General features: G+C 36.7%; 2 protein-coding genes across 6 annotated transcripts in view; one reads left to right on the forward strand and one right to left on the reverse strand.

Annotated features, from left to right (window-relative positions):
* Window positions 1–26,003, forward strand: part of uap1 (UDP-N-acetylglucosamine pyrophosphorylase 1) — a 38,337-nt gene that overhangs the window by 3,255 nt on the left and 9,079 nt on the right. For 2 of the 3 annotated variants that reach the window (XM_007258362.4, XM_007258364.4), the window contains exons 1-5: window positions 19,014–19,132; window positions 20,278–20,571; window positions 22,205–22,409; window positions 24,047–24,222; window positions 24,809–24,981. In XM_007258362.4, coding sequence (XP_007258424.3) covers window positions 20,295–20,571; window positions 22,205–22,409; window positions 24,047–24,222; window positions 24,809–24,981 — 831 coding nt within the window. In that variant the 5' untranslated portion in view covers window positions 19,014–19,132; window positions 20,278–20,294. Of the gene's footprint in view, window positions 1–19,013; window positions 19,133–20,277; window positions 20,572–22,204; window positions 22,410–24,046; window positions 24,223–24,808; window positions 24,982–26,003 lie in introns of those variants that run through there. The other variant, XM_049479364.1, reaches the window with a different exon arrangement.
* On the reverse strand, window positions 810–17,696 carry uhmk1 (U2AF homology motif (UHM) kinase 1). Of its 3 annotated transcripts, XM_007258359.4 has the most exons (10): window positions 16,931–17,696; window positions 15,786–16,078; window positions 15,473–15,664; window positions 15,064–15,158; window positions 14,899–14,975; window positions 14,707–14,805; window positions 14,318–14,406; window positions 14,013–14,155; window positions 3,550–3,699; window positions 810–1,861 (listed from the first exon to the last, which is right to left on the reverse strand). In XM_007258359.4, exons 1-10 carry the CDS (start codon window positions 17,232–17,234, stop codon window positions 1,819–1,821), a joined length of 1,485 nt encoding a protein of 494 aa, XP_007258421.3. In that variant the 5' UTR covers window positions 17,235–17,696; the 3' UTR covers window positions 810–1,818. The 3 variants fall into 3 exon arrangements, with proteins under 3 accessions (XP_007258421.3, XP_022531550.1, XP_007258420.3); XM_022675829.2 differs by lacking the exon at window positions 3,550–3,699; XM_007258358.4 differs by having other exon boundaries at window positions 810–3,699.

The raw sequence follows: 26,003 nt of genomic DNA on the forward strand, positions 1-26,003 counted from the left end.
TGGCCTCACACAAAACAATATATATAATGGAATCAAACAGTTGTAGAATGTAGACAATATTTATGTGCAATCAGCATCATAGCAGTTTGAGACAAAAGAGAAAAAGTGTGAGTGTGCATGTGTGTATGTATCAAGGTACATACCAAATTAACTGCCGTACTACTCATCACTATTTTTTATATTAATAAATTAAATAATTTTGAAAAAGTAAACATCTGTAAAAATATTATAGAGACTGTGATTTTTCATATTTAAAAAACTTATATATAATATTTTACTACACTGCATGGCCCAAAAAAATCACACACTCTCTAATATTTTATAAGAGCACCTTTAGCTTTGATTGCTGCATGCATTCTCTGTGGCATTGTTTCGATAAGCTTCTGCAATGTCTGGATTAAAATATTTATTTCAATCCAGTGTTGCACTAATTTTTTCAGCAAGATCTAGCAGCATTGATGATGTTAGAGTCTGACCACTGCACAAATCCTTCTCCATCCAGCACATCCCATACATTCTCAATGAGGTTAAGATCTGGACTCTGTGGTGAAAATGATGATCTCATGCTTCCTGAATCACTCTTACAAAATTCCAGCCTTATGAATCCTGACATTGTCATCTTGGAATATACCCGTGTCATCAGGGAAGAAAAAAATCCATTGATGGAATAACCTGGTCTATATTCAGTATATTCAGGTAGTCAGCTGACCTCATTCTTTTAGCACATACTGTTGTTGAACCTAGACCTGACCAACTGCAGCAATTAACCCCAGATCATTTACTTTTACTTTTTTTTTTTTTTTAGCCAGGCAGGCTATTTTTATTCATTAGAAAAGAATGAACACAAAAACACAACATTTCTTATAAAAAAAAGCATTCTGAGCTGACATCACATGATCATTTAGCATTAATAATACATCATTTGTGCAGCGAATCTCTTGAGCATAGACGTCCTCGTATTTTAATTATACATTATACACTGCAGTTAATATAACAGAACTCTGTTTAAACTCTTGGTAAAAAAAAAGGGGGCAATGCTTGAATATATGAGTGCGATTTATTTTTAATGCAGATGCCAAGACTCCACATATTCGCTGCCTGTCAGAACAAGCACTTTCTGAAATTGTTGTTCATCGATATTCAGCTCAGCCTTGAATTCTTGATCCTGACAGCGTACGTTCGTGCAGATTGTTTGCTTGCTCGCCATAATCTACAAGAAAACAGCTGTAAAAAATGGGTGGCTGGTGTGTGAGGAGACACGTTCAGTGCAGCTTCAGCAGGTGGCTGTTCAGATGCATGATAATCCACAGGTGTAGCCTCAGAGTTTGAACCTGAGGTATTGACCAGGTGCAGCGAGCATGAAGCGAGGAGTGAATAGGTACTCAGGTGATCAACAGGCAACACCTGACCCAAAACGGATCCTGCATTCCTCTCTCTCTCTCTGCAGCCGTTTCAGCTTGTGTACACAATTCCAGCACAGACGGGTTTGTGCAGTCATGCCTGAGTCTGAGGCAAGAACAGAGGGTTGCCAAGTAATGCAGTAGCAAGATCTATCTCCTGAATTCTGCATAGAGCCGTGCCATTTTCTCCAGTGAATATTTATGGCATTCGAGCTGCCACGGTGAAACAGCTAGTGATCCCTTTCCTTTTGTCATTCATTCGCTTCAATTGCAGATGTGGAGAGTGATTGTACGCCCGCAAATAGACCAGACACTCTCAGCTTCTTTTATTAGACCAGCTGTAAAATGTGGGGCCATAAACAGGAGGCATGTATGTAGCTCTACAGAGGAACTACAGGAGGCCAGTAATATAGACGCTCTACAGGGGAGGGTCTGGACTGCATTCTCCGTCTGTAGTGAACCTACACAACATGACAGGCAGATAAATGAGAGAGAGGGGTTACAAGAAACATGAGATTACAAATTCAAAACATTTTCTATATAAGGTCTGTCCGTATGATAAGTTAACAGCTAAAATCTTGTGTGTATTTGCATTTTTGTTTTTGACATTTTTGTTTTTGACATGGTTGTGTTTTGTTTTTATACAGGGTTCATACACCTTTATCTAATACATTTCAATACATTATGATTTAATCATGACTTTTCCATTGCCTTCCAGGCCATTTTTTATTTGCCCATACGATTTTTTAAATATTTATAAAGTGCAGACATGGACAATACAACTAAAAATCTAAAACTATAACTAAAACTATAATCCAAATAGTTTATAGTAGACCTAAAATGAATCTAATAAAAGTAATGATACACAATATTCAATAATAAAATGTGTCAGATGCTAAGTGCTTCTTTGTGTAGAGCTAAATTACTGAATGAACTCTGAGCTAACGTATTTGTCAGCTCAAAATAAGCTAGATTTCCTCCATTGATGAACTGAAACACAAAGGTTTGTAGACCAAATTTCCATGATTTTACCAAAACTGTTGGGGAATTTTTAATTTTTTTTTTCAAAACATATCCAGGCCTGGAAATTGTAATTTCACATTCAAATGATTTTTCCAGGTTTTTCATGACCGTACAAACCCTGTTTATACTGAATCTAAATTTCATAATGAATTGATTAGTAGAAATGCTTCAAAATCATATTTACATACCTTTTTAACTGATCTATTGAATGTTTTTCCTTTTCCAATGTAACGGCTATTACATGTTTGTTTTTGTGTGTGTATTTTTTCTATTATTGTACGCCAAATTAAGAGTGATTGGGACAGTTTATTAACACAAGGTTTAATTTCTTGTGTAAAGTAAAAAACATGTTTTTACTGAGCCCTTGCTTTGAAACCACAAATTCAATATGAACATCTTCAGTGTTACAAAAATTGATTATTTGTTTGCCTAATCTGTTCAACTAACAGGAAGAAAAGATGTCCCATGACCTAAAATAGAAAATAGAAAACGTAATTGAGCATTGAGTCTTAGTACCGTTATACACAAATTGCTTTGAAACTAATGATTTTTTATACAGTTCCAGACAGCTCCAGACTAACATTGTCCCACTGTACCGGGAACTGTAAAAATAGCACACAGGACAAAACAAAACAAAACTTCTTTTGGGAAGCTTTTGGAGCGGAGAAACTGGTTAAGAGCTGTTTATCAGGAGATGGCTTGCTGATTGGAATATAACAGAGTTTTCCTAATGCTTGGCATGGAGTCTGTTTACATATAAAGTCACACCTTTTACCACAGAGCCAATGAGATTGATGGTAATGCTGCAAGAGAAGGATGAAAAAAGCCAAACAATAGATAGCATTACAGCTGTAGAAAAATACATACAACAAAATACATATAAATACAACAGTAATGAAATAAATAAATTAAAGAAAATGTATTTTGGGATGGACAATTTTCAGTTTGATAAAGTTTTGGGGCAGTTCTGGAGCCTATGGTTAAAAAAAGGATAGCTAAAGTGCCCTCTACGGTGGCAAATAAGAGAGAGAGAGAGAGAGAGAGAAAAATGAGTGCCTAGTTATGTGGCCCTTTTTGCAATAAAACTAATAATTTCATAATTTCATAGTGTGTCTTCATGAAAGACCTTCTATGGGTGTCCTGCTGTCCTTTCAGTAGAGGACGGGTGCTGTTATGAATTGCTCTCTTTGTCACCCCTTCTAGAGAGTGTTGTCCCAGTCCCACAGAGCGCCCTTTCCAGTAGATAAAATGGAACATGGTGCCGTGTTGAGTTCCCCTAGAGATAGACAAACATGATGAAGCATTCAGCTGTGTGCTTTACTAATTAAGAAGTAAATGCCACGTCAGTGAATCTGCAGGTTTGTGATGTAGAGCTGTAAAGGGTGTCCCGAGATAAGTGAGAATGAGGGGAAGTTTCCTAAGGAAAGCCCCTTCAGAGGAGAACATGTGGTAGGAAACACAATAAAATGTACATGGGACTTTGTTAAACATGCATTTATTAATCAAATTTAAGTTTGCAGTTTAAGATACACCCCCTTTAGGATGAACAGGTGCTAGAGGAACCTAATACAGTCTGAGTTGTAACCCTGTCACCCTGCTGCGGGTGTGTTGTGGTAATAGAGCAAGCTTTCTCTGAGGCTGTACAGATTAAGTTTATAATAAATATAATAATAAAGACTATTTCATCATACATGGTGCATCATAACTTTTGGACTCAGACAGGGCTCTATACTGTGCAGCAGGAGCCCTTTTTGTTTCAATTCTACTATTAAAACAGCCCGAGTCCCGCCTCTAACAGAAATACCACAGTTAAATATCCTCTGGGTAGCTTTTCCCATTAGAATGCTAGTGCTGCCCCCATATGTCAGAAAGCAGTTAATACATTCCACTGAGTGGACAATATTTTTAATTTATTGATTAATTTCTACATTGTAGATTTATATTAAATACATGAAAACAATTAAGGAACACATAGAATTACGTAGTAAACAATAAAATAATAAATGTCTGATATAAACCTGATCAACTGAGATGGTGATTTGATTTTACACTTCACAGCGTAAATAAAAAGCAGCAACTATTGTTCAGCACCTCCAGGAACATCTCATAAGACGCAGAGAAAACAATTTCAGATGACACTCCCTCATAAAGACAGTGAGATTAAAATACCAAGAGTGTGCAGATCTGTCCTTAAAGATAAATGTGGTACTTAGAAGAAACTAAAGTATTTGTAAACATTTAGTTTACAGATTAATTCCATGTGTTCCTTTATAGCTTTAATGTTTTCAATATTAAATTTACAATCTAAGGAATCATGAAAAGAAAGAAAACACATTAAGAAGAGGTGTGTCCAAACTTTTTACTGATAATTTATATATACAGCTCTAGAAAAAATAAGAGACCACTTAAAATGGGAAGTTTCTCTTTTTACCTAATTGAAAACCTCTAGAATATAATCAAGAAAAAAGATGGATGACCACAAGCCATCAAACCAAGCTGAACTGCTTGAATTTTTGCACCAGGAGTGGCATAAAGTTATCCAAAAGCAGTGTGTAAGACTGGTGGAGGAGAAAATGCCAAGATGCATGAAAACCAGGGTTATTCCACCAAATATTGATTTCTGAACTCTTAAAACTTTGTGAATATGATTTTTTTTTTGCATTTTTTGAGGTCTGCAAGCTCTGCATCTTTTTAGTTATTTCAGCCATTTCTTATTTTCGGCAAATAAACACTCTAAATGACAATATTTTTATTTGGAATTTGGGAGAAATTTATAGAATAAAACAACAATGTTTATTGTACATATAAATAGCAAAATCAGAGAAACTGATTCAGAAACTGAAGTGGTCTCTTAATTTTTTTTTCAGAGCTGTATATATACATACATACATACTAACAGCAGAATTTTCAGAATTAGTTCTGTTTTTCATATTTATAAACCTTACCTTACTGAATCATGGTTCTTTGGCTCAGCAGAGAGTGCATTTACACAGTAAGCTCTGAATCGAGCTTTTAAAGCAGGGAGTATTTGAAAGGTGCTATACACATAAACTTGCCTTGCCTTGTCTATAAATTCTCTTCAGGTGTCCAAGGCCAATTAAACAACAAGGAGGGGAGAAAGGTTCTGTTATAAACGTGGAAGAATTTATGTCCTGTAGATAACAGCCAAGTAAACATAAAACCAATGCGATAGTTATAGAATTTTTATTGTGAGAAACATGGCCATCACTCAATCAGTACAGAGTCTTGCGAGACAAAATCATCTATAATGCATATACAATCTGCTCTGGTAAGTTTCCCCAAAGGCTCTAAGCTGACTGTAAAAACATTTTATTAAAACATTTTCTCTATCAGTTAGTCACTGTGAGTCAGTAGAGCACTTCTCTCATAGTAAATATGACCTTATGGCTGCAGTCCTTTTAGACTCGATTCCAACTCAGTACAACAAAATATTACACACACTTTCACATTCAATCAGCAGCTGTGGTCAGAAGTTTACATGTACATATCATGGACAGGAATACCGTGGCAATATTGGACTTTCAGTTCATTCTTTTAAATCATTGTAGGGCAAAAGAAATACATCCTTAATAGAAAAAAATAACAAAGAACTACATGGAGTCCAAATTTTACAATGAAGGAGGGCTGGGAAGTTCACTGAAATAATTTGACTATAGGATTATATTGAAATTAGGATAGTCGTACATCTTTAAATAGAAGCTGCCAGAGGGAATGTCTGCACCAGGTTTAAAATAAAATCTGCATGGAAGGTTGAAGGTAAGGGCTGCTTAATATTTGAAGAAAAAATATTTACTGAATAAATGTAAAGAAAACAAAAGCTTGAGCATCAATTTAAATGTTGCTGTCTGTTTACATATAAAAAAAATAATTTATAAGAATCGCTTATATATTTGAAAATGGAAATCACCCAGCCATAATATATAAATTTACTAAAAGAACAATGGAAAAATGCTAATGGTAAAAGTCCAAATTGCTCAGTTCAGGTCTAAAAAAGGAACAGGAATGTCTATTGGAAGTCATCTCTTTAATAAAAACATTTTTCTAAAATTGTATGCAAGTAAAGCTATTGGGATGGGTAGCCACTTTTTAAATGTTATTACCTGCAAGAAATGCTAGCCCACGCAGTCAAAGAAATCATTGAAAGTCCAATATCCAGGGCATTTATGTATATTATTAGTGTATGTAAACATACCACCACAGGTGTACATGTTTCATTTGGTTAATGTTCTACTCCGTAACAGCTTCAAATTCAAGTTTTCCACCAAACTCAGCACTATAAGGCAGGCTATATGTGGGCCATAAGGTGAAACTTCCATAAAAATGCATTCTTTCTGCCCATCTCAGCAGGCCTTCGCCACAATGGTCTAACACAGCTGTCAAACGGATATGATATTACTAATAAATGAAGGCAGTGGAGAAACTAGTGATTGTCTGAATACACAAAAACTAACATGATTTTTAACAGTGTTAAGTAGTTGTACCTTCCACATTGCATTTCTGTTAGACCCAGTTTACACCTGGTCACGTCATGTTATTTATTATCTAGATTGTATCTTGATCAGATTTAACCACATGCATTTACACTTAGTCAGACTGAATCCTGATTTCTGTATGAGAAGAAAGTCGCTTGTTGTTTGATTATTATTTCTGGTTTCTGTTAAACTGGGATGAGTTTTTATTGTGAAATGTGTCTTGGAGAGTTAGATGAATTACCACTGCTATAATGTGGCTCAAATGTGCGTATCTCTCAAAGCACCCACTGAAGTGGATTGAGTGAACAGATTTCACTCATTTACACTTGTTCTTTATCCATAAATAATCCTGATACTCAAATGTATGTAGCGACCAGGTGCAAACAGGTGCTTAATGTCTGAGAGACTGCAGTTAAATTATACTGAGGTTATCACTACTAATCACACATGTTTTGGTAACAATCTTAGCCTTAAAGCCATTTAATGTGCAGGGTATATATTGTAACTTTTTACTCAATAAAAAAAAAACATACAATGAAATGGATGCTGCATTGAAATCAACTCGGGCAATCATAAAATAAAAATCAGGACTAATAGAATAATAGAAATACATATAGAGCTAGTTTTCCCAAACAGGGATTAAGTCTAGTTGTGAACTACATTTCAGATTCAATAAAAAAAGGATTTGAAATCCACTTGCAAGGTCAGAACAAGACTTTTCACTTTGTAAAAAGAAGAAAAACATATTTAAACTTTAATGGAAGATTGTGCACCATATATAGTCTTATATTAGTCTTTCATGATTTTTTTTCACAGTCTAAAAAGCTGGTGTTTTTTGAATCCACATAAGAAAGAAAAAACAAAAATACCTATTTTATTAATATACAAAAATATTGTTTGCTCTGGTCCGAATCATTTAACAACTTTTTCTCTTCGGTCCGGTTTGTTTTAAAACAGGGAAAGATCCATGTGCAACAAAAACAAACTGGGTTAAACTACATTTTTTTTGTTTAAATTTGGGGAGTACAAATCAAGGACTGATTAAACTCTCACCACAAACTAACCTCCACACTTTATTTGGGACAGGACCGACCGAGACCACCTGATCTTAAGGGTCTTGGTTTGGTTATTTGGGTCCAGATCAGAGTGAGTACTGTATACACACCTGCCCAGACTAATTACATTAAGGATAAAAATAAATGTAAGACAAATTTAAGTGGAGCAGAAAGTGTAGGTGTGGAACCATCCTTAGTGTTAAGAAGATCATCTTAACTGGTAGAGAGATTAATTATGCAATTATGCTCACTCAACTAATTAGTAATCATATTAGCACCAAGATGCCATTTTATAAACTTGTTCTTGTTCTGCATTGGATCATACAAAAAATAGAATGCTGCTTGATGCTTTCAGACAAGGGGTGGGCAATATTATATCGTATACAATATATTGTGACAAAGAAATATCATGATATTAAAAATCCATATCGTGATAATAGGGATGGTTTGTCTTAAAAGCAGTCCATTATTTACTGTGAAGCTTTGTGTATTTATTGTATAATTGTTTTAGTTTATACTTTTTGTTTGCAGTTTATATGCGTGAAAATATTCTGCAATATTTTTACTGCATTATATTATTATATGCTATATTATTTATTTTGCCACATTATGATTATACAGTTATACTATTATACTATATTCCTGAAATTAATTAATTATTATTCTGTTTTACTATTTGCCAATTATATCAATTATCGTAAAAATACCCTGAAATATCGTGATATTATTTTAGAGCCATATCGCCCACCCCTATTTCAGACTGTTCAGAGGAACATAAACCCAAATCCAAAGATGACTCTGCCCTTTATACACACACACAAGCACTCAGTAGCTAAACCTGTTTTTCACAGAACCTGCGCACTTCCTGTCAGCAAAAACCACACCTGAAACCTCCGGAGCAGGTCAACCTGACCATCAATGGTAGTTCATGGCCTAATGAGCCTCTGGAGAAGCAGCACATGAACATTCAGTAAAACTCTTTCTGTTCACTCTGCAACATTCTGACATTTAGAGACAAGCCCCCTTAAAATAATCTCTGGAGTTTCCCTGAAACAAGACAAGTTTGGAGTAGAAGCAAACGTCTCATAATCTCATTGTACAGCATTGCCAAACAGCAAACCCAGAAAGGTGAGAGGACATGGGAGTGAATAGCTGCTACCCAGCAAAAAACATTTGAACGTTGCATTTAAACCGGCAGCTTTGTTCCCCGACCTTTTCTGAAGAGACGCAGGCAAGAGAAAGGGCGTTTTACTCTCACGGCTGCCTGTTTACGTCCAATTCCCATGGATTTTCCTACAAACTTTCGCTGTTCTCTCACAATATGCACAACACACAACAGCCCGTACAACCCTATAAACTGCTCAGGGTGTTAAAGCACTAAGCAGCTGCATTTGAAGCTCAGCTGAAAACATTTTTTAAACATAAATAAAGACCCAAGGAAATAAAAATGAACACAAATCCACAGTGCAACCTTTACAGCAGCCTTGGGTCATTTTTTGCTATTATTGGTCAACTCTCAACAGTCAGGTAAATTCAGATTTTCTTTTGGCACTTTTTCATAGTTGGTAACTTTACAGTTTTACACATCAAGGGGTAACATTTTATTTTTAGTATTTTTTGTGCTTTTCAATCCTGAAATCCCCCAATAAATTTCGGCAGTAGACAAAAAGTAAGAGGGGAGCAAACAAATTCTTCTGAGGGAATTAATTTCTATGTTCTCAAGGGTATTTTTGTAATTTGCACCATCAAGTCAGTGTTTTAAAAAAAAGAAGAAAAAAAAAAAGGATCAGTGTTGCGTAGTGGATCTCACAGTGAAAAAGCAGACGCTGTACTAATTTAAAATGATTCTGTGGTATTTTTAGATCCTTGGTATCGACTAGATGTTAATCATCACACACACACACACACACACACACACACGCCCCCTCCTAATGTATGATCTAAACTGACTGGTCTGACCAGCTTTTCCACAACCTACTGAGCTTTTCCAGATAAAATTCAAAGAATTGACTCAGGAATGAATCAGACCAATTCTACAGAGAAGGCTGAAATTTACACAGGTACACCGGTAAATCCAGAAGAAGTAGAAAAAGATAATTTTAAGCACTTTACACAGATCAGCCATAACAATAAAACCGACCTAATATTGTATAGGTCTTCCTTGTGCTCTGAATAATATAAGGCGTGGACTTATTTAGACTAATTTATTTAAAGACTAGAGCTGTCTATTTTTAAGACCTGGCGATAAGAAATGCATCATGGTACAGCAGTTATCTGTCTTCATTTATTGCAAAAATATTGCACTATTGTAAACCAGACAATATATTGAGATTCTTGGTTTATTGTGAACATAATATAATCTGCTGTTTTGGAGATCCAATCAAGTTGTGAGATATCACACTTTGGCTCTCGTCAAAATCAATCAAAATCAGTCAAAATCCATGTGCTTGATTGAACTTAAACTTCTTGAACTGACTGTGCGTGTGTGTTAGTGTGTGTGTGATTTTTTTTGTTTTGGCTGACCGGCATACAAGCAGTATGTTTTTTTAACAGACATTCTAGATGTTCTAGTTACCATAATAGACAGACAGTGCTGTAAAAGGAAAACATCTAAAGAATTTGGTGTAAAAATATTCTACACAGAAACAATGACACACCTTTACTCTTTACCCCATTGAATCTTCCTCATTAGCTGTTAAAGAATCTCAGAACACCCGGTTTTGCCACTATTATGTTAATATGTTCACTTCTCCTTCCCACCAGTGCAGAAATGGGCCAGATCATTACGTCACAGCCAATTCTTTACAAATCTCTTTTCTAATCTAAACTATGGCAAACCCTTTCATCCCATGATCTCACCCTGTAAAAAGATTTATGACCATCACAAATATCAGCTGGTAGTATTTTGAGGTATTATTTTCTGAAAAAAAAAAAAACGAACATAAATGGCCTTTTCCCATTTCTTTTCATGTGCTTATCATTAACTGCAGATCACCTGTAACACGTTAAGGTGGGAGTGTGGAACAGAATATATCGTTCTTGTGCATTAGCTCACAACATTTCAGTCAGTTCTCGTCCAGGCCAACAAGGCCAGTGAACTTTTCTCTTTCAAGCAGAAGCTTACTCTGATATCCAGTAATCTGCTCAGTGACTCAAGCTATTTTAAATCATTATTATGACAGCAAAAAACCTACTTAACAATGAAAGATATGGGCTTTGAATGTAATCTGCTAAAGTGAGGGGTGTTGAGCCCTGACCTATACCACATGATTCAGTTCATTTATCTTTACAAGACTTTCAGGTCAGAATCAGAATGCTGGTACTCACTGAGCACAGTACAGACATTTACTTTACCCACACTCCCACAGAAGCTTTAACTAATGTTCGACTAATGAACCTTTGCAAAAAAAAAAAAAAAAGAAATTATATATATATATATATATATATATATATATATATATATATATATGTATAGGGGTATTGTTGTGAGGGTATTGCTAGCATATATATACGTATACATATATATACGTATATATATGTATATATGTATACGTATATATATATGCTAGCAAAACCCTCAAATCTCTCCAAATAACGCTCTTTAACACACTACAATCGCAAGTTCTGATTAGTACCAATGTGCGAAATGTCTACCTCAACACGCTTTGCATTCAGACAGAAAACTGCATCTATAAAAACAGCCTTTAACAAACTTATTTTCATACTTGTACACTTCTATACTGCACTAATGGACAATGGAGGGAACAGCTTTGCTTTTTGGATGGATTATTAAATAAAGCTCTGAAGACTAGACCAAATAAACCACAATGAGAAAAAAAAAAAAAAAAAAAAAAAAAGAGTGCGCTCATCTCTACCAGAAAGCACCTGTAAACACTAATGATACAAATCCACTGCATAAGCTTACTGTTTAAGAGAGATTTAAGAGAGCTTCCACAGATATTCTCAAATTCGAAACTTGCATACCAAACAATTACTGCATACCATACCTGTCACAATATGGAATTTGTAAAGCTACAAGACTTTAAAAAAAAATTCTACCAAACTGAAAATGTATTTCTAATTATTATTAAAGGCAGTAGGCAGAAGCATGTGCTCACATTACCAGGCTGAAGTGACTTTTTTGCCTTAATCTGATTTCTAGGGCTATGTATATAAGCCCTAAATTGGATATGGATACACAGATCTGATTTTTGAACATGCAACATGAATGTGAACAGTCCAATTGAATTACATGCATCTTTTTGACAGTACGTATGCATCTAATGCCAGTATTGGTGTGGTGCAAAATTGTGGCTCCACAATAGAACCTGACTCCCACAACAGATTAGGAACTCTCAATTCCTATTTGTTTCTGTTCATGAGAAACAATTATTATTATTATTCTGTTTTCCTTTACAGCAAACAGAACTTATGCATACTGTTGTATGACATGTGCACATGCAATGGGAAGTCAAAATTTGGCACAACACTAACAGTGTGGCAAAGCAACAGAGGGACATTTGTTCATATTCTTAACAAATACAGATCACTCATTTATAAATGCAAACTGGCATGATTCGAATTGCCTTCTCTTCCTCACAAACCACTTACAGTTGTAAAATCTGGCTGCTCACAGTCATATGCAGTATTCTGTCAAAAGGCTCAGTCAGACTTTTACCTATTTTTGAATTCAATGCTAGATTTTGCATCTGTGCTATACCAAAAATCCCTGATTGTGGCTAAGTTTAAGATTATTGTTAATTTGAGTACCAATACAACTATTTCAACTAGATAAGCCACCACAGCATAGTTAACAATAAAAAACTGCCAAAAGATTAATTCTCTTACTTTGTAAATCAGCCTATATTCAAAATGAAAAGATCTAGAGGCATTCAGCGCATCACCAGCATCTTAATTAGGACTAATCACCTTTAAAAACACACACAAATGCAGCAGAACATGAAATATGCCTCAGGATCAGAGCACACAAGTAACTAAGCTTAAATATAAGCTTAAATATAAAAAAGCTCCATAATTCCATGAGTCAAGGTAGTAGGCTATTCACAGTTGCAGTCTAGATCAATGCAAAAGGCAAACTCATCTATTTGCTCTCTTTAACACCACCAGCTATCAAAGGTCCTACATGAAACCTAGACTTGTAAAGACAGAGATTGCAAGAACCTAAAGAAAAAAATAAAAATAATAACTTTGTACCACTGTGTATTCAAACAGACATGATACATTGAGAACTCTACAGTAAAAAGCTACAAATTCTAAACAAAAAAAGAAGAATAACAGATGGTGTTTTATAAGGTTTTACACTAGTCATAAAGAATATACTGTAGTTTTTGCACGTTACACCTTTTTAAACCCTTAATAATAGCAGAACAAGTAAAAAACAGAAAACGAAACACAGCTAATATATATCTTTCAAATGTTATTTGTGCTCAGAGTGTGTTATCAAAGACAATTTTGATTAAGGTTTTGCAATTCTCAAGAAAACAGACATATACACTATAATGCAAGCAAAGGCAGTATGTTTTTGCCAGTAGTTCATAAATATGTGCAGACTGGAATAACTTGTACATTTTAGGCAATTAACAGGGAGGACTAAGTAAACATAGTTTAAAGTGATCAATGGTTTTCAAGGATCAAAGCAGCAAACCAACACACTTAATATAGCATACATACTACTCTCCAAGTTATGTTTCTCACAGCATAAACGCATGTAAAAGCAAGCAGTATTGATCACTTGTGTTCTTTTGTAACTGTGAAAACACGACCAGTCGTTATTGCATGGTGTAAGCAAGCTGCCAGGTAATCTGTGAGCTCTGGAAGAGACCTAACTGGGTGCCAGTCTTGATGCTACGTAAGTGTATGTGCCTTTTATAATGCTATGCTTGCAAAGGTAAACATTTCATGTAGTACAGGAGATTATCTTGACAGTCACAGCGTGTTCGTCACGGCTGCTAATCAACGCTCATAATAGCAGATAACAGATTGTGTGCATTTTTGTGTTTTATGTGTAGGTAGCCCCTTACTGCACAGTTTGATACAGATACCCTCTTTTATAGGCACTCAGTGGGTAGAAAGTGGCCACCACAAATTTGCCATCAAATGTTCGGCCCGTCAGCAGCCTCTGGGCTTCTTTGGAGTCTCCAGCATTTGCATACTCTACAAACACCTGCAAGCAGATGGGCCATTACAACCTAGTTACAAATGAAAGCATAATTGCAGCTAATTACAATGGAAAGAGTGCCAAATAGAGTGACACTGATTACAAAATAATTAGCCCAATTGTCAGATTATCTGATGAATAAATGTGCTGTTAGATGACAAGACTTACCTGGCCTTTGCCAGGATTTTCTTTTGGAATCAACAGGGATATGACAGAGCCATATTTCTGGCATTCTTCCCTCATGTCTTCAATAATTTCTGAAACAAAGAGACAAAACAAAATAGGTCTGACGGACAGTGTAAGAATCAATCCAATAATGTGCTACATTAATCCCCATCTCTGCATTTGTACAGCCAGTCTATCTGGAACATATCTGTCTTAGACTTTTAGGTGACAAATCACAGAAAAACTCATACTGACAGAACAAGACATTATTGAAAAAACTCATCTCATGCCCCAGCGACCACTCAAAAATTTACGGGCTGATTAAACCATTGCCTTCTTCAGTGTTACTTTCATTTCAAACACTTAACAAAACTGCTGACAGAAGCACTCACCTTCATATTCATCATCATTGTGTAAATGACAGTCATCAATTACGTTGAGTAGTCTGAGGACAGGTGTCGGTAGGAGAACCAAGTCTTCAATGTGAGGTGCTGAGAACAGAGCAATTTTCTTAATTACCTACCAAGCCAATGTATCTGGCTAATGAATCACTGTGAAATAAGTCCTATTTTAAATGGTCATACCAAAAGGAATACTGAAGAATGGATTGATCAGTGCAGCTTCAGCAGTGCTTCTGCGGCTTGGGTTGTTGTGAAGCATGCTGAGTGCAGAAAGACACTGATGTTACTTGTGAGCAAAAAACTGACAAAGAATGTATAGTACTGTGAGACTTTCAATTCATTATTTACCTTTTGATCAGATCTCTCAGATGATAGACAGGGATAGCAGGGTACACCGCTGAATTGCTTGAAAAGATATGGTCTACAATTGCAGCACTGTTGTCCTGAAAAGGATTAGCATAGCATATAGTGTGAATGCAGTATCTCAGTAAGCATGATATTTAATTTTCTTAAGTTTATTCTATTAAGTTGTTACATTACATATAATTGCAGTTGAAAAAATTAATTGTACCTCAATTTCAATCTATCTTTGTAAATGTAAAATGCCCTTTACAAACCTGTGGAGCATAACTTGGAAGTGAGGTTTATTGTGAATTTACTGTATTATTATTATTTGATTGAGAGCAGCAATTGCTGCAACTATTAAATCCACATATAAATCACATAAATCAAAAATCTATAAACAATCTTTACTGACCTTCCACTCCTGAGACTTGACAGTTTCTTTCAGTTTAATTCCTGAGAACATTTCCAGCAGAATAATGCCCAGACTCCACATGTCAACAGCAGTAGTGCAGCCTGAGTCTCCTTCTAGACCTGCCTGTGCCAGCGAATTCTGCAGCTCTGCTTCAGGAGCCCGATATCCATCAGTCTGGATGTACTTCACGTCCTGCAGGTTGTGCAAACGAATGAAAAGCCTTTGCATATCTCTATCCTCTTCCTGTACTGATATATGATCATTTCTTTAACTCAGACAATTCCTTCATCTCAGCCCAAAAGAAGCTCCTCACCTGGTGTCCCTCTTTGAAGCTGAGCCCGAAGTCAATGAGCTTAAAGCATTCGTCATCAGAACTCCAGAGTATGTTGCGGGGCTTCAGGTCAGCGTGCACATAGCCCTCTCGGTGCAGGAAGCACAAGGCCTCCAGTACATCACGGGCACAGTGCTGGATCAGCCACATGGAGTGACCCTGGTTGCTTGCTCGGACCAGCAATTCTGAAACACTGACGTCAAGAAGTTCCAGCAGCAAGCATCGTGTGGCTATGCCCAGAGGGTTGTGATGGGTGAACACACCATATAGGGTCACTGTAGATCAAAACAAAATATAGCAGTTAGTACAGATGGAACACTTCCACGTGTGACAGGGGTACTTGTTCTTGGGGGAGGGGGTGATTTTTCAGATAAAGGGGTCAGTGGGTGTTGGTATGGGAGTGAGATATTGGGATGGGGGTGAGTTATTTCGAATTGGGGAAAGATCAGTGAGTGTTTGGAATGGGGGGGGATGGGGTGAGTGAGTGTTGGGATGGGATAAGAATGAGTGTTGGAATGGACGGGTGACTGAGTGTCGGGTGACTGAGTGTCCGGGTGGTGGATTAATGTTAGGATGAAAGGGTGAGTGTTGGAACGGAGTGGTGGGTGAGTGTTGGGATGGAGGATGAGTCAATGAGTGTTTGTATGGGGTAAGTGATGGGATGGGGGGTGAGTGATTTTGGAATGGGGAAGGGCCAGTGATTGTTGAGATGGGAAAAGGGGGAAGTGTTGGGATGAGATGGGGTGAGGGAATGGATGGGTGACTGAACTGAAGGGTGTGGATGAGTCTTCAGGGTCTGTGTTAAGATTTAGGATGGGTAGTAATATATTTTAAACCCTAAAAAGGGCTTGCATCAGTGGCATAGGTTCAGAACCTCTGCTCAACTTTCCAACCAGTCATGAGGAACACCTGCCCTGAGCAGTTTCAGCTATTCCCTGCCATTGCATTATTCCACATGAAGATTTTTATGACATGCTTTATGTGAGTTGGATCAGGCAACAGTATGCAGGACAGGGGACTCCCAGGACCCATTTCAAAAACACTGTTGAAGAAGTGACCTGGGAACCACTAGAAGCTAGATTAGTCTACTGTTGTGAACTTGCTAGCTAGCAATCTCTCCCACCTACCGATATTCTTGTGTCCCTGGATCTCCTCCAGCACGGCTCTTTCCTTCAGATACCCGTAATCCCCTCCCTGTGCGTCCGCCTGGAACTCCTTCACTGCGGCCGAGCTGGCTCTGCCCGTACTGACCGAGCTGACCCGGTACACTGAGGCAGAGCCTCCCTGACCCAGGCGGGCCTGGACCTTCCACATCTCCCCGAATATCTCAAAGAGAACCGGCTTCATGGCCTCGGCCGAGGGCGAAGCTACGGGGAGCTGCGGCGGCGGCTGCGCGGTGCCAACGGGGCTGGTTCCTGAACTACAGGCCATAGTTAACGGAGCGGCTAGGTGTTCATTTCAGTCCGAGAGGAAAGAAGCGGCTGCGCTGCTGCTGAACCTACTGCATAATAATAATTCAGTCCGCTTACTAACACTAACACCGGCTCAGTATGCGGGTGTTAAGGACTGCTGTTCCCATTAGTTTGATACAACTAAAGTATTAGGCAGTCTAGCGGGTTAGTTAAAAAGCTAAGTGTTAAGTAAGGGGTCAGTAATCTGGATCAGCTGACTGTTTTTAGCTATCTTAGCTTCAACTCTGAGGGAGCAGGAAAGCTGCAGCAGGGGTTTAAACAGCGCCGCCACACGCAGTCTGACCTCTCACGGCATACCTAGCACTAAAGGTTACTGTAAGAAAAACCCAGAGGCGAAATAAATTTATTTTCAAACGTAAAGCTGCTGAATAAACTTATTTTCACGAGCTGAAAAACTTAAAATTCCGGCCATTGTTTTGGCGGCCATTGCAGCGGAAGTGAAGTAAAGGCTTACACTCAGACTACTAGAGCCAGTTTACAGAGAGCCCGCCCACTCCCCATTCCCCCCTGTTACACTGTACTAGATAATTACCGCCAACCGCTAGAGGGAGCCCTCGAGAGAGACCTCAGTGAATGGGGTTAATACAGCTAATCGGCTAAAACCACAACTTTTAAATACTGTCTAACTACATGTCCGTTATATTCCTTTAAATTTGGAAATACAAATATGTATGGCGTATATGTATTTATATAATGTGTAAATCTTACTACAACAAGCGGTTTTAGGCAGAAAAGACGCTAGTATCACTGCTAATGTAAGCTGACTGGTTGGTGAACTGATGCAGGAGTAACACCTATAACACCTTATAACTGGATAGTCAAAGGAGCAATACATAGTTTTATTCTGTAAATACTCTACAAAAACTAATATTACCTAAGTAGCACCTGCTGAATCTTACCTAGTGATGTTGTGAGGGCTCACTGCAGTTTATGAGCTTTAAAATGCAACCATGGAGAGTCTGCAGCATGTCAGCAAAACAAAAATGTAACATAATGTAAACAGACACATAGGAAAATACTGCATACTGTACCTTTTTTAAAGTATGTATAATATATATATATATATATATATATATATATATATATATATATATATATATATATATATATATATATATATAATGAATAAATGTGAATTATTCTATATTGAAAATTCTATATTTAAAAGTATAAAACATTCATTAACTATGATTTTGTATAGTTGCACAAACCTGTAAGAGATACTTAAGTAGTAAGTATTCCCCTCTAAGATGACATCATGTAAAACAAAAAAATAAACGAAGTGAAAAAATATATATATATAATTAATTGTCGACTTAATTGTCTTGTTCCCATACTTGAATAAATTGTGACCAAGCAGTATTTTATTTTATTTTTTGTATTTTTTTACATGATGCCATCTTACAAGCTCCATATTGTTTGTGTTTTAGAGCTGCTTCAAATGTTCTGTTAATTTAATCATTTGCTCAATTTAATACATCTCTCCATAAATTTATTAGTCCCTTCCCACGGTTTATTTGTTAAATTGCTCGCTTGATATACAAACCTGTTACCTTAGTTTAAATTAAACAGTTAAAGGGTTTGTGTCTCTAAGTATTGCCATCACATACTTTAGGGACTCCACAGGGCACGTTTCAAAAACTACGGCTAAACACTGGATAGGCGCCCTATGTAGGGCTCAAGTGCGCTAATAGAGCGCATCCCTTGTGACTCTTTTCAGGGCGTTCCCACACGCTATCGGTGCCACGTCAAATGACGGAAACGGGAGGCGGCTTTTCTCGTAGTGTAATGTAACTCAGCGCGTTTTGAAAGACGGGAAAGCGAAGTCTGCTTTAGAGACTGTCAGCTACACTGAAGGTAAGAACATTATTAGAAAACCTGTGTTATTTCAGATGAGGGGTGTAAAATCTCTGTGTTTTGAGAGAGCACGCGCCTCAGCACAGCTCAGCTCATACAGGCAGATTGTATTTCCTTGCAAACCTTATCAGGTTAGCTGGTAAACCAGTTCGAGTTTATGTCGGAGAGCAGTTTTATTATCATTATTGATGTTGTTCACCTATATTGATAACAGCAGCTGGCTAGGCTGTGGTTTCACACTGACAACAAGCTAGTTATACTGTATTTTGGTTGCTGTGGGGTGCTGAAATCTATGTCTAGTAAATCCTCCTGACTGTGTTAAGTGGAGACGTGTCAGTACAGTAGATATAATGCTAGCTAACCTAATGTAGTTACAGTTGGCGTATGTCTGAGACTCTGTTAAAGATGTAGATGTAACTAGTTGGTTGAGCTGATTCTCGTGAATGAATAGTCACCATTAGGACTCATTATAATCAGCATTAGCTCAGCCAGAACTGTCAGAACTGTTTCTCATAGACATGTACTAAACTACTGACTGTTAATCTCTTAACCCTCCATGGCATGATGTTGCCCTCAGACGACAAACCATCTCTTGGTTTTTGCATTATTCTATTCCATACCATACTTTATTTATGTGTTTTAATTTTTTTAAAATATATTATTACACAGTATCTCTACATCCAATACAATGAGGCATACAAGTGGGCCATAAAAATATATGTGCAATGATATGTAGTGAAGCACATTTGGCTGTTTATATATTTATACATTCGTGTTGTTGTAAGCTTACTAAAACAAGTGAGTTTTTTTTGTTGCCTTTGGGCAACATTATGTACATCAGTTTTGTTAAGGCCTTCTTGATAAAGCAGATGTGATTCAAATAGTCAGCTTGTTATCAAAATAAAAAATCTCCCGATTAGTGGTGTGATTTAGTTTCCTCCCCAAAAACATAATTCATGCCATGGAGAGTTAAAAAGTTGTCCTGCTTATGAGTAATTCTGAACAGCACAAAAACAAAAGATTCAGTTATTATATTAATCTGGATCAACAAAACAAATGGATGTCTCCTTACTACTAACAATTGTTGGATATTATATATAGTTAGTGCTTGTATTTTGATAGTTTCTTGCTTGTTTTTCTTCTAGATCTGACCCTGTGAGACATGGACATTAGCAGACTCACACAGAGACTTGCTGAGGCTGGGCAGTCCCACCTCCTGCAGTTCTGGGACCAGCTCAGCCCTGAAGAACAAGCTGACCTGGTCTCTGATCTGGAGAACATGGACTTTAAAGAGATCAACTGCTTTTTTACGAATGCTATGAAGACTTCTACCCAGACCAAGCAGGACAATGTGGACACCAGAATGGAGCCAGTGCCGCGGGAGATCCTGGGCAGTGTGACCCGAGATCGAGAGTCTCTGAAAGACTGGGAGGAGGAAGGTTAGATATTGCGAATCTCAGAAAAATACATATTAATTAAATGCATACTTGAATGCTGTATACTTGTAGCTATGTGGGTTTGTTATTTGTCTACATGGGTGTAGTGGAGCTATAAGAACAACCCTCTTGTCCCATTTCAGTCATTTAGTTTGAAGTAGTATCTATCTGGCCTAATTTGTTACTCATGCCTCGCTTTAGCCAAAAGCTCCTCCTCAGTGGGATAAAAAAACAACAATTGTGAAATAGCAGGATTAACGTCAGGGAAGAAAGTCCTAATTGAAGTGACTACAAGAGCTGAATCCTTCTCTGGGTTTTGTCCCAGCAGCCCACACCATTTGTGCTTGGACTCACTATAAGACCTGAACATCTGGTTCTTTTTAGGACTGACGTAAGTGGGGTCCTGCCTCTGCGTTTATGAGGTCACTCAGCATTGTGTGAAGCCTTAATCACTCCATAGTTTCATAAGACCCAAAGTCTGAAGACCTAAGGGTCATGGATTTTTTTCCCGAATGCAAAATTCCCCTGTTTCTCTCTCTGTGTGCGTGTATTCTCGAAAGGAAGGGAAACCTAGGTTACGTGCTAGAGGTTAAGTAGGACTGGATAGTAATAAACTTAACTGCAGTTTATGTAAGATAAGTATGTACCATCTTATCAAGGCGTGTCATACTGTGTTGTTAAAGTTCAGAAATGCATGGTTTATGAATTTCATTCCAGGAGAGTTTATGCTTTCAAAGGATTTGTGGTCTTTTTCTTCTTTATTTACATGATGTCCTCTTCAGTTTGATTTTGATTATTATCCAAGAATAATAGACACTACAGTTGACTAACTTTACATTGATTGGCACAACCTGTTTTTTTTTTTTTATAACTAATAACAATAAATTATGAAATGTATGATTTAAGAACCATGCCAATTCTTTAACAACAACGTTACGAAAACATGAAAAAGGTAATGACTCCTTGATAAACCCAAAGATGCATATAAAGTAGAGGAAACAAATCAGAACAACAGACAGTTATGCTTTTATATCACACTAATACAAAGATTTAAGGGACTATAGGTCAGCTGAAATATAAACTGCCCAGGTCTAATAAATGTCATTATCTATGGTGATAATGATCCATTTTAAAATACTGTTATGTAGTAAAAATTATTCTTGTTTCTATGGCAAAGTCATTTAACGTTATTAAAATTGCTGAGCAAAATAGAGTTGGTTAGCTGCCTGCCTTGTTTTTACTCACCTGAATGTTCTCCCCAGTGTATAAACTGGTCCTTCTTGGACCAGGTGTTGAAGCAGGGCTGTTGCTACGCAGTATATGCTTAGTGGACACAATGGAGTCCTCTCTGCTATAAGAATAAATACATTTTAGTGAGGTTGACTTCTGAAGAACTCATTTCTGTACTCTATATTTAGTATGTGTTATTTTATTAGTACTAGTACTAATAATTAGTACTAGTACTTTCAGCCCTGTTACCAAAGAACACTTTACAGACTCTGCAGTATTAGTTTAATAAAGAAAATTAGGGAAAGGTTGACCACCCGCAACCCATACTGTCTGTCTTAATATAAATTTGCAGCAACAGCAACAACTTCAGTCCAGTACTGACCTAACTTCTCATCCCTCTGCACAGGCCTGCACTGTATCTCTCAGAACAAAGTAGCAGTTCTACTGCTGGCTGGAGGTCAGGGAACACGACTAGGGGTTCCATACCCCAAAGGCATGTACGACGTAGGCCTGCCATCCCACAAAACCCTCTTTCAGATCCAGGCCGAGCGCATCCTGAAACTGGAGCAACTAGCAGAGAACAATCACAAGACGAAGTGCTGCATTCCATGGTAAGATGCACGTTTTGGGGTTTGCACGTGATTAAATGATAAAGTGGTCAAAATGTAGTCAATTTACCAAGATATTTGTGGTGTATACCTTTTTAGAAGGTTGAAGGCTGACATGGCTAATTAGTAATGAATGTCAATATTCCACCAATTAGCCTAATGCAAACTGCAAACAAAATTATTTCAGAACATTATGAGGACATCTCAAGTAGACCTTAATGGTACCAGGGATACAGACATGGTTTAAAATATAAATGGTTGATTACAGTGAAAAAACTGTAAAGTAAAAATAAGTCTGAATTTTGGGTTTATATTTATATATCTTTATATTTTGTACTTTATATTTTTGCTTGTTTGACTGAATGTGATCTATAAACAAAACTAGTCACCTTTTATTTTAAAAGCAAAGCCTTGACCCCATTTATTCCAAAAACTGAGCAATTCTATTCAACATTTATTGTATTTGACAAGTCATTTTTATAGTTAAGGAAGGTAATTTCTCTTCATAATAGACGTAACATTGCACTTTAGTAAGATTTGTAAAAGTGTGGCTGTGTTAAAAAAAAACAAAATAAAAAAATAAATAAAAAAAAATAAAAGCAGGCTTATGTTCTGAAGGTCAGACGTGTGTGTCAGTGTTTAACAGTGAATGTTCATCCTTATCACCAGATGTGCACTTGTATTATCATTCAGTGCACAATGATTCTCATAAGGAAGTACATTCTGTGACCTTTCCCCTGAAATTCCCTGTATTTATTAGCTATTCAAATCTGCATTGAATGAGGAAACACCTTATGCTAATCTTGGTGTGTGCATGTATTATCTATGCATTGTAATTCAGTTTGTCATTAGGATTGTTCGCCCACTCTGTTAGTCATGATTATGCATTATTCATTAATAGGCTGTGATTGTAATCTGTTCCTTGTGCTTTTAGTAGTCTGTTCAATCATTTTATTTGGTCTGAAAGCTCCAGTAATTCTGAAATAAACTGTTTGGACCAGGTTTTAACAGTCTTTTGGATAGGCCTGTCACAAACATTATGTTATTGACTTACCGCACAATGTACAAACATAACCTTAATCATTTTGCTGACCTCAGTATCACCCAGTGTGTTTTCTTGGCAACTAGAGCTCTTTACTATGAATTAGTATATCAGTACGTTTTATTTAATGTATGGTTTATTTATTTCAAATATTTGTAAACAATTATATTCCAATTATATGGTCTGAATATTCGTAATTACTAAAAGTACATTAAAATGTGTTCTGCATCATTATGTTATTATAGTATTGGAGTATTATAGTATTATTAACGCAATGAATTTATCTTAAAGTGACAATGTTGTTTTTTTTGTTTGGAACAGTATATTGTCCATACGATATACAGTTTTCATGACAGACCAATGTGTGGCCTCCACAGAAACAATTCATTTTCTTTTATTGTCAGGGCATTGCATTTATTAGTTGCTATTGGAGTGTAAAGAGTATTTAAAGAATTATATCAGTTTCAAATTAACAACAGTAATGTATTTGATACTATTATAAACACATACAAACACACATACCGGTATACAGTTGTGTATGAACTGTATGAATTAGAAATCACATTCTATTTAATTGTAACTGTAATTGGTTTCATAGGTACATTATGACGAGTGGCAGAACAATGGACTCCACTAAAGAGTTCTTCTCCAAACACAAGTATTTCGGCCTTAAAGAAGAGAACGTCATATTCTTTCAGCAAGGCATGCTTCCAGCCATGGACTTCAATGGAAAAATTATACTTGAGGACAAAGGGAAACTGGCCATGGCACCAGGTACAGTATATATATATATAAAGTGTGTGATAGCTGTGGCTCTTCTCTAGGGCTCTGGCTCTTCTCTAGGGCTCTGGCTCTTCTCTAGGGCTCTGGCTCTTCTCTAGGGCTCTGGCTCTTCTCTAGGCTCTTCTCTAGGGCTCAAAAACATCATATTCTCAAAAGAGTTCTCAAAAAAAGTCATATTTTGAAATGTGTTCAAACAGTCTGGATTTATATATTTTATCATGTTGCTAAGTAGCAAAGATAGTTTGGTCTGTTGTAACTTTTCTTCTTAAAACCACATTTGGTATCATCACTGTATTAAAGTTGAGTTGCTTTTGAGAACTACAGACCTAAGCAGACTTCTGTTATAATAATGCTTAGCAATGTTACTTTCCACATACTGCTATGTTCTATTGTCTTATTTTCTAATTCAATACATAATGTCAGTCTGGCCAAAACCTTTTTTTACTTAATATATAACTGACAGTTGTTTTTTTGTACATCAAGCATACTATTTACTATTTTATGATAAATTCTCCAATCTGTAGTTTGTTTGCTGCTGTCTAACAAAAAATTGTGTTTTTTAAAAAATATTTTTTAGATGGCAATGGAGGTCTTTACAGATCACTGGCAGCAAATAAGATTGTGGAAGACATGGAGAGGAGAGGCATCTCCTACATTTATGTCTACTGCGTGGACAATATCCTGGTGAAAGTGGCAGACCCAGCCTTTATTGGTTTTTGTGTGCGTAAGGGAGCAGACTGTGGTGCGAAGGTCAGTGCCAATACCCAGTTTTCACAAAACAGAGTTTTCACAGGGACTAAACATTGTTTTAAAAATTCCATATCATAAATCATAAAGTAAATTTTTCTCACTATTTGAGGAAGTGAAAGTTTGATAACTTTTAAACATAACTAAGTTTCTGCTATTATTCTCGTTATATGACAAAAGCAGTGAATTTATGTATATGTATACATATTAACCTATTCCATTGACACTGGTGTTTGAAGGAGTGTTTCAGACCCAGCTGCTTTTGAATGAGACACAATACAAGGTATCCATCAGAACATATTGCCACAGTTTAATTAAAAACATGTATCTCCTTTGTTTCCTTTATTTTTTTTAGTTTTCCCATTGTGAACCCAGTAACTTTTCTGTACGACACTGACATTTCTCTTGTAAAGTCTCCCTTTTGAAGGTGGAAATTGATATGTTTTTTTTTGTTGAACAGTGATCGTATTTCAGTTTTAAAGGCAGAGTAACAAAAACAGCCTATTCTCTCTGTAAAGAATAATCCCAGAAAGGGGGTATGCGTAACCTGGACCAAACAGCTTTCTAAATGGAGATTTTCTATGAATAGGAAAATAAATGTAGTGCAGGTCAGGGCCTAATATACCTGGTGAGGAAACCGACACAATTGGTGTTTAAGTCACATTTCCACTCCTCAACATTCCTCAGTCAGTGTGCATTGTATTTTTTTTTATATTTACATACACAGAAATACCATGAAAAGACTTCTGTGGTAAAAATACACTGGGAGGACTTCCGTGGAGCTAAAAATGTTAAGCACAAAGTGATTCATCATCTTCAAAGGAATGTAATGGAATTTGTGGTTAGACCTGAATTCATTATAAATGGACATTACACATTTAACTCTAAAGCAGAATGCAACATACAAAGCCTTGTTTAAAGCCATGAGATGATTAGACTTATTGTAGATATTAACAAATCAACCTAATTTCTTTTCAGACCCTGAGGGTGTTGGTATGTTAGCTGTTTAAACATTTATGTATTGT

Source organism: Astyanax mexicanus, chromosome 5, assembly GCF_023375975.1.
Source record: "Astyanax mexicanus isolate ESR-SI-001 chromosome 5, AstMex3_surface, whole genome shotgun sequence".
NCBI classification, from domain to species: domain Eukaryota; kingdom Metazoa; phylum Chordata; class Actinopteri; order Characiformes; family Acestrorhamphidae; genus Astyanax; species Astyanax mexicanus.